Genomic DNA, 9,234 nt, shown 5'->3' on the forward strand with positions numbered 1-9,234 from the left:
GCGCGCGCGCAAATAGATCACTTTGTTTGAAGAAGCGGTGATTCTGAGAAATAAATAATAATGGGGAAGGGCATGTCCCCATTACTTCTTAAGGTCTGACTGTATGGGTCTGACAGACTGAGAACACAACATCCCTAAGATCGTGGTCTGGACCCTCTGGGAGAGCGGCTTCGCCGTCTTGCCTTTTCACCTGTTTTGCCCTTTCTCGCTCGCCGTCGTTGCATCCTTCACGTGAGTGACGGGCTTGTTCGGGCGGGTAACATTACCAAGATGGCGGCACCCTCAGCTGCGAGCGCCGTGGACGTTCAGACTCGATTCGGCCACTCGGTGAAGGGACTGTTGACCGAGAAGGTGACCAGCTGCGGCACGGATGTCATCGCCCTCACCAAACAGGTGTTGAAGGGTTCGCGGAGCGCCGAGGTGAGAGAGACTACGAGGCCCAGAAAGCACTGCGCTGGGGCAAAACTTTAGACCGGCAGCAGGGGAGCGCAATGCATGGTGGGATTTGTATTCTCGTTGGGATGTCGGCTGCTTTGGAACTGCTCCAGCTTCCTATCGCTTTAAAGGGTGTGTGGTGCCCTAGGCATGGGGGGAGGGGGGTTGGACAGCAGCTGAGTAGTGCTTTCCATTGTACTCCTTGTTCTGGTTTTAAAAATGGGAATCTAAACGGGGATTTAAAATCAAAAGTTCTCAGCACACTTGCTGTTTCCACCTCCTTTTAAAAGCCGTAGTAGTTCTCTCCCACTAGCTGCAATAATAAAATATTATTCGGGCTGACAGATGATTGGCAATCGAATCCTGGTCTGCCTTTCTGCAGAGAAGCCTGCAGGATTGGGCCAGCATCTTGCCAGATGCCTGTGGGAAGCCCCCAAGCTAGACATGAGAACAACAGCCTTCTGCCCACCTGTGATTCCCAGCAACTGACAGTCTCCAAGTTGAGAAAGGGGTGGGGGTAGGGATTTGATACAAGTTGCTTGCATTTATTAAAGAACATGAGTGATGATGCTTTTGAAAAGGACAAAAGCCCTGTTGTTTTTGCCTGGGAGGGAGGATTTTGACTTTTTAACAGTCAAAATTTGTAAAATTTATTCCCTATTTTGAGGTATTACATTCAAGTGGCTGAACACATCTGCAAGATATGTTGGCCTTAAAAGCAAGAAGTTGTCAAATACAGAAGTATATGGGGGGTGTTTGGAAGTACTTTTTATTTATTTATTTTTGCTCCCATACAGAAAACATTAAAATTCTTCCACTCATGAGAATAAGGTAGAATAGAGGTTAGCCGTTCCCTGCAAGGCCCCTTCCGCTTGGCCTAGTCACGGACGAGGCCCAGACTCACGAGCCCTACTGAAGAGGCTCCTCATGAGGCCAGAGGAACATTGCCTGGCTATTGTTTTATTGATTTAATATGCTGTAAACCGCTTTGAGATTTTTATTAAAAATATAAAGATAGATAGATAAATAAATAAATAAATAAATACCCTTGCAGAGAACTCCTGGCAGAATGCAAGGAGGCGGGTGCAGGACTCAGAGCAAATCTGTTGCCCCTCTCAAAGTGCCACTTGAGGCAACAGCCTCAGAGAGGCTCATGGGGGGGGCTGCATGGCATTACCTATTTTCTGGGACTCCCTGGGTTAAAACTCTGGGAGATGATTTATAACGAGGTAAAGAGAATATTTAAGGTGGCTCTACCCAAAAGACCAGAAGCTTTTCTTTTAGGGGTAACTGGGACAGATGTACCAAAAAAATAAAATAATTCTTTTATGTGAGCAAGTATACTATATGTACACAAAAAATTGTGAGATGAGGCAGTACCTACTAAAGAGGATTGGCAGTTGAAGCTGATGGAATATGCTGAATTAGCAAATTTAACTAGTAAAATTACAGAGCAAGATGAGACTTTTTTCAAGGAGGATTGGAAAATGTTTGTAGATTATTATTTTTTTATTGTAAACATGTTAAAACGCAAGCAGGATTTGACTAAGAACAGCAGAAAATGTATACTGCGAATACGGTGGAGGAGAGAAGGCATAGAATAATTATAATATGCAGCAGTACTAGGAAATTTGAGGAAACCATGGAAGGGTAGAGGGGAAGTCAGACACTAACGGAATGCTGATTGGAAAATGCTGTACAATTTGTTTTATTTTCTTTTGGAAAACATATAAATAAGAATTAGTCAGTTTATTGTGTTTTAGCAGACAGCCATTATACACATGAAAATGATAACAAAAATATTAATAATAGAGATTTACATTTCTGCTCCTTAACCTTTAAAGGATAAATCATTTCCTATAACCCCTTTAAGTTTAATAGCATGGATTTGTAGAGCCTTAGCAAGAAATTCAGATATTCTGAAAGGATATACAAGAGACAGCAAAAAACAAGTCTTTGCTGGGGGTGACCTTCCCTTAGCAATGGGTGAATAGTAGCACATGAGTTGTGTCTTCTATTGACACAGAGTTGCAACCACAAACTTTGTCCTTCTTAGGAATTCCTTTGTGCCAGCTAATCTAGTCCTCTAGCAGAAGGACATTTAACCTTGCTTGTGTAAAGGCTACCCTCATTTTAACGTTTGGTAGGTCTACCAGATATCTTAGAAGGGATAAGTTCAATGGAATAAAGGAAGCATACAAATTATTCGATTGTCAAGTCTCGATTTCAGCTGCTCGTGATTGCATCTCAATATCCCCAAGCCTTTGGAGCAGGGGTCAGCAAACTTTTTCAGGGGGGGGCGGTCCCTCAGACCTTGTCAGCGGCCGGACTATGTTTTGAAGAAGAAGATGCCCCACAAATAACCCAGTGATGCATTTTAAATAAAAGGACACATTCTACTCATGTAAAAGCATGCTGATTCCCGTACCATCTGTGGGCCAGATTTAGAAGGTGATTGGGCCAGATCTGGCCCCCAGGCCTTAGTTTGCCTACCCATGCTTTGGAGTATTAATTCTTTAGCTTACTTGAAACCTTGTGTCAAAAGAAAAGAGAATTCCAAACTCATGGCAGCCGACTGCATGTTTCCATGAGTCTCAAATAATATATATTTTTAACCCTCTGTTTGTTAAGCCTGCAATAATTCTTACATTTAGATTGCTTAAATGCTATTGAAATAGTAAGCTATGAGCAGAATTGGCACATTTGAGGACCAGTGGAATGCTGCATCACTGGCACCTAAGAACAGGAAACTTGTGTGTCTTACTGTGGCTTCCATGTCTTTCAGTTCTTAGGACAAGCTGCCAGAAACATGGTGATGCAAGAGGATGCCATTCTGCACTCAGAAGATGTAAGAAATACTTGAGCTACAAAAGTGGGGACTTTGTCAGATAACTAGGTTCTTCTCTGTGAACTGCAAGACATGGGAAAAAGAGGAGGTGACTCGTAAAGTGCAGGGTTAGGAATTGAAAGGTGTTTGTTTCCCCGCCATTCCTAACATGATCTGGACTTCACCCCAGAAGTACTATAGGCTACCTGCCTTTATCATTTTCAAATAGTCTACATTAGTGTTTATGTATTTATCAGAATAAGGGACGCGGGTGGTGCTGTGGGTAAAACCTCAGCACCTAGGACTTGCCGATCGCATAGTCGGCGGTTCGAATCCCCGCGGCGGGGTGCGCTTCCGTTGCTCGGTCCCAGCGCCTGCCAACCTAGCAGTTCGAAAGCACCCCCAGGTGCAAGTAGATAAATAGGGACCGCTTACTAGCGGGAAGGTAAACGTCGTTTCCGTGTGCGGCTCTGGCTCGCCAGAGCAGCTTCGTCACGCTGGCCACGTGACCCGGAAGTGTCTGCGGACAGCGCTGGCTCCCGGCCTATAGAGTGAGATGAGCGCACAACCCTAGAGTCTGTCAAGACTGGCCCGTATGGGCAGGGGTACCTTTACCTTTACCTGTTTATCAGAATAGCTTTGAAATTAGTATTAATGGTTAGATTTAAAGAGAATTAAACAGTCATTGGCTTATTGTTATCTACACCAAGAACGTTACCAGCTTTGAGCTAGACAAAAAAACCCCCATTCATCTCTAGTTGTTCATCTTTGAAATATGGGACTGTGGACATTGCTACATACGGTTGGCTCATATATCTGTCCATCCTCACCCAAATAATTCCCATCTTGTGCCTTCGTGATTTATGTTGGCATTTCAGTAAGTAAGTGTATGGGGGGGGCTTGTTTAATTTCACTGCATACAGGCGGTGTAGTGACAATAAAGGTTTATTATTTATTTTATTAATTCTTGAGCAGTATTGGCAGTCTACAGACTTCTAGGTGAGCCAGTCTATGTGGCAAGGGAGCTTCCTCAGCTTCTGTGGCTAAGAGGGGAACTCTGCTTCCTATGAAACTTAACCAAAACTAGAAAATGCAATTACATTTTCCCATAATTTATACAGTTGCTGGTGATGAACTTTAGGCCATGGCTGGTGGCAGATGGTGTGGTTGGTTACAGATGGTATATGAGCTATATGTTGTCCAGCCCAAGCCTGGTAGATTTTTATTTTTTATTTTAATCAAGCTTGCCAATTAGGAATCTTGCTTGTTGCTCTCAGGATTAGAATTCCAAAATTACTGAATTGAATCTGAAATCCAGTATTAAATAAAATTAAAAGGGAAGCTCCCAAATGAGTTCTAGGAGGGTGTGTCATGATCAGAACTGAAAAATTTGGGAGAATGTATGAAGTGGTTAGGTATAGAGCTGGAAAAATAAAATTGTTAAATAAAGTTAATTTCAAAAGCTTTCAGATCATTCAGAACAACAGATACTCAAGGCTAGGAGAGTGTAACACAAAATGCCATGAGTAATGATTGAGAATCATAGTGAGGGGAAATCTACCGTATTTAATATTTTCTCCTTTGCAGAGTTTAAGGAAAATGGCCATTATAACTACTCATCTGCAGTACCAGTAAGTATATGCATTGTGTACTCTTTATTTGATTGACCAGGACTATTAAAATCTCATCCCCTCCAATGTTTCCAGTGTCCAGGCTGTGATGTAACCAAAACTTCACTTACCAAACACAAAAGTGACATTTCAGCAAGCTTGTGGGAACTCCATGATTTGCAGAAGTAGAAAAACATTTTTTTTGGGGGGGGGACCCTAAGGAGGAAATCTTCCCAAACATGCTTATTGTCCAATGAATGCTGCCTGACTGTTGGGGATTGTAGAATGGAACAAAAAATGCTGGAATCTTGAACAGCTACACTCCACACTGCATTATTTTGTTACTCTTGTCCTCTACTACCAGCATTCCAAGATAGCTTCTGTTATTAACTACTAAGATAAAAGAGCTAAATTGACTCTTAGGCTGTTTTAGCTTACACATCTCTGAGAAGCATCTAACAGCCATCATAAAAGGAATCTTCAGAAGTAGGATTTATCTTTTTGCAGCTTTACTTCACAAGCTTCTTTGCAACACTGGTAGCAATTTCAGGATGTCAGTTCAGTTCTATATATCATGGAAGTGAAGTCAACCTGATACTCGTTCATTTATTTAGCCTCCTGAAATCAGGCCGCCTTTCATCAGTTCAGAATTCAGTTCAACCTGTTTGTGTTCTTAAGCACCTTGCAGCCAGTTTCCTTATAATTTATTTTATATTGGCATCTTTTTTTTTCTAGGCAAGAAGCTATTCAGAAAAAGTAAGTTTGCTCTGCTTTATTTGAGTGGCTTTTACACTCCCCCTTCTTGCTACTTTTGCCTTTTCTTCTGTTCATGTTATTTTGAATGTAAACCAAATAGGTTAGGACTATATCACCTCTGTACAAAACTGTACAAAGGTGGCACACTGCTGGGACCAAATAAATGTTAAATAATAGTGATATTGCTTGATTTTTGAAGTGTAACATAGTAAAAACAGGTAAAATGTGCGATGAAATAAATACATACATAAATAAATAATAACTCAGAGCCTTTAATTTATGAACTGCTTCTTATGAAGCATCTTGAAGCAGTTTACAATATAATAAAAGCATATATAAAACTGTTTGATATATAGAAATGGTTTTAAAAAGGTGAGTGGACCAAGAAGGCTATACTCTTTACTGTTTTGGCTTTTTCCACCATGGTTTCTGTTTCCTGCTCTACTGACCTCCATTTGTGAGAGTAAGGCTTACTACTGGTGAGCAGTCCCTGTTTAACACATTGGGACTTATTTCCAAGGAAACACCCACAGGATTGCACTTCAAAGGTTCCTCTCCTAGGTGACATCCTGATCGCTCAAGCTCAGATTCATTCTGCCAATGAGCCTCATGCTTATGGCTTTCGCTTAAATTGTCCCCATTTACACCTCACTTCTTCCTCGCCCTTATTTCTCAGTCAGAAAGATGTGCAGTCCAATCCTAGACATGTTTAGTTGGAAGTAAGTCAGGACTCCCTTCAAGATAAGTATCTAGAATGTTGGATCTTTAGCTACTTGGTTGTTGATGCAATTGAATTGAGTCCTGGGTGTAAAGTGGTTTTGTTAGGTAAAAACAAACATTATTTCTATTTTTTTAAGCTGCTGCAAGAACCTTTTGGGTCAGTCAGTGGGATATTAAATGTTAACCTTTAAAATGGAAGCATCTGTTCCCTTCTTGTTGACGTAGGGTGTCCTCTTCTTTCAATCTCTAAAGGATATTTTGGGAGGGGCGATTAGTGGACTAAATCAGCAGATACCTCCCCATTTTATCCTGACAACCCTGGTCCATCTTTACATTGCAGAAGCAGCCCAGACTGGCCCATTTACAGTCAATATTTAATATATCCTAATATCCTTGAGTGTCTATTGAAGTCTTCCTTCTCATCTTCAGTGTTGAACAGTCTTCAAATTTGCGCGACCAACTGACTCACCTTCTGAAATGAAGAGAGACTGTTGCACGGTGTTAAAGAGCTGATAGAAACCACTGAGAAAATACATGTCTGAGGACTTATGGAGACCCTTCCTCTATTCCTTCTTCACCAAATGCACTATGGGACTGATCTCATCCCCAAATAATCTGCCAGTTTGTAATGATGGAAAGTGTACATTGCACAGTGTACAAGATTCTGACCTGCAAATGGAGGAAACTCTTGGATTTTTTCCATCGCCAATGTTGCAGTTATAAAAAGCTGGCTATTTTAATGTATCTAATTGCAGACTGCAATCCCATGTGTGCATATTTTTAATGGATTAATTTTTCCAAGGATTTACACTTCTGGAGATCACAAATGAAATATATCTTGTTTTGTTTTAGAGTGCTTTAAAGGATGAAACTCTTCTCTGTTCAGAGCTCGGTCAGATTAATCAGTAGGCTGAAATTTTTCATGTTTCAGGGCTGAGGAATACAATCTCATGGTAGCTGGATGAGCACTAGAAAGCTGTTTGAAAAAGCTGCATGCAGGTGGTTCCCTGTGTATGGTTATTGTGCATAGGTTCAACCATCACTTTGTACTGGCATTTTGCATCCCTGAACATGAAAATCTATCTAGTTTTACTACCTAAGTAATTAAAGAAAGAGTTAGAGGACTGGAATTTTTCCCCTCCCAACTTGGTCTTTGTTTAGTGGGAGCTGAGTGTGCAGAGATGAAATTTGACAGCTTGTTTAGATTTTCTTTAAAAGACTAAGTTCATCCAATTTGCAAATAAATCAATCTATATACATCAATATATATAGCTGCCAATGGTTTCTAATTTAAGCTGCAATCCTGTGCACATTTATCTGGGAATACTGTAGTCCCCACTGAACACGTGGAACTTAACTTTTGTATTAATATACAAAATAATGCAGTTATAATATATAATAATGCAGTTTTAGCTACATGAGTGTGAGCTGTTCTGAAACTACTTGAGTTTGTGTATTTCCTTTGCAGAAAGTGTTTGAAAGAGGTCCCTTAAGTCTGTACATCTGCTGTCAGTTTTGGCCTTGGGCTACATTCCTAAGCACTCACTGCTATTACGGCTCTTGATTAAGCAGCCTTGGCTTCATTATGTAATAGCCTACAGAACCAGTAATCTGTTCAGATATACAGCTGCAGATGTACATGCAATACCTTATTTATACAGTGCTGTGGCTTGAACTAATTTAAAGCCCATGGGAAACAGAACTGATCTAAAATACGTATTTAAAATATATTTGCATTTCCTTTTTGTTTGTATTTTCTTCAGAGAACGGTACTCATGCTTCATTGAGAAATTGCAAAAAACTGAAGGAGCGAAGTATTTTGTACACAAAATCAGGCAATATATGTTACGATTGCTGTACCTCTTCCTCTTTTTGAACAAGAACCAGTTAAATACATATCTAGTACCAGTTAAATACATATCTGTGGAAAAGAGTGATCCCATCACTGTATTTGCGACATTCAGACATGAGTGCTGTTACTTATTTAGCCAAAATGATGTCACCCACTCACAAGAAGGAAATATCAGCAGGCTTGGGTTTGCAGAATACAACAATTCTTTATATGAAAAAACCCTAATGGGGGAATCCTTCCCCAACAACCCAGTGAGGACTGAGTATGCTCAGTGGCTATGGAATGCTGGGATGGACAATGGAAAATGGTGTGAGAAGAGATTGAGTGGCTGGCTGCCATGAAAAGTGAACAGGAACACTCCACATTACAACAATTCATTGCAAGTCCAATTTACACTGTTCCAATGCTGACCCATTCCATTTTTACACAAAAATGAAATTGTTAAAAGTGGGGGGGGAGACTGTTTCAAAATTATTGTGATTGTTGTAATATATATGTATGTATTTAGAAAAATATTTATATACTGCTAAATCATAAAAAACCAGAGCAGTTGACAATAAAACATAAACATTTAAAATCAAGCCACCAGCTGACTATTGCATCTGGTAAGTATAATCAGTTTGGGAAGGAGAAGTTCCTGCATATCAATGAATGGTTTAAAATATAATCAAATCTTGGTTGTTGAATGTCTCGGCTGCCAAATGTTTCAGTGAGAGCCAGTGTGGTGTAGTGGTTCAGAGCGGTGGATTCGTAATCTGGGGAACCGGGTTCGTGTCTCCGCTCCTCCACATGCAGCTGCTGGGTGACCTTGGGCCAGTCACACTTCTCTGAAGTCTCTCAGCCCCACTCACCTCACAGAGTGTTTGTTGTGGGGGAGGAGGGGAAAGGAGAATGTTAGCCGCTTTGAGACTCCTTCGGGTAGTGATAAGGCGGGATATCAAATCCAAACTCTTCTTCTTCTTCAGGAGCTGAAAGCCAACAACCTGGAAGTGACTGCTTCTGTTTTCGAACGTGCCTTAGAAGCCAAACGCATT

The 9,234-nt window shown here is 40.8% G+C and overlaps 1 protein-coding gene across 1 annotated transcript; it reads left to right on the plus strand.

Moving 5' to 3' along the window:
• Nucleotides 1-14: 14 nt before the first annotated feature.
• Nucleotides 15-7,613, plus strand: BORCS7 (BLOC-1 related complex subunit 7). Its single transcript, XM_082224865.1, has 5 exons — nt 15-420; nt 3,221-3,283; nt 4,850-4,893; nt 5,608-5,628; nt 6,778-7,613. Exons 1-5 carry the CDS (start codon nt 271-273, stop codon nt 6,827-6,829), a joined length of 330 nt encoding a protein of 109 aa, XP_082080991.1. The 5' UTR covers nt 15-270; the 3' UTR covers nt 6,830-7,613.
• Nucleotides 7,614-9,234: the final 1,621 nt, after the last annotated feature.

Source organism: Podarcis vaucheri, assembly GCF_965113315.1.
Source record: "Podarcis vaucheri genome assembly, chromosome: 5".
Taxonomy (NCBI): domain Eukaryota; kingdom Metazoa; phylum Chordata; class Lepidosauria; order Squamata; family Lacertidae; genus Podarcis; species Podarcis vaucheri.

Excerpts from the sequence above, each read along its gene's own strand:
- BORCS7 (XM_082224865.1), top strand. The coding sequence starts at position 271 with ATGGCGGCACCCTCAGCTGCGAGCGCCGTGGACGTTCAGACTCGATTC. Across the intron at positions 421-3,220 it reads AGGGTTCGCGGAGCGCCGAG|TTCTTAGGACAAGCTGCCAG; the intron begins GTGAGAGAGACT and ends CATGTCTTTCAG. Across the intron at positions 3,284-4,849 it reads CCATTCTGCACTCAGAAGAT|AGTTTAAGGAAAATGGCCAT; the intron begins GTAAGAAATACT and ends TCTCCTTTGCAG.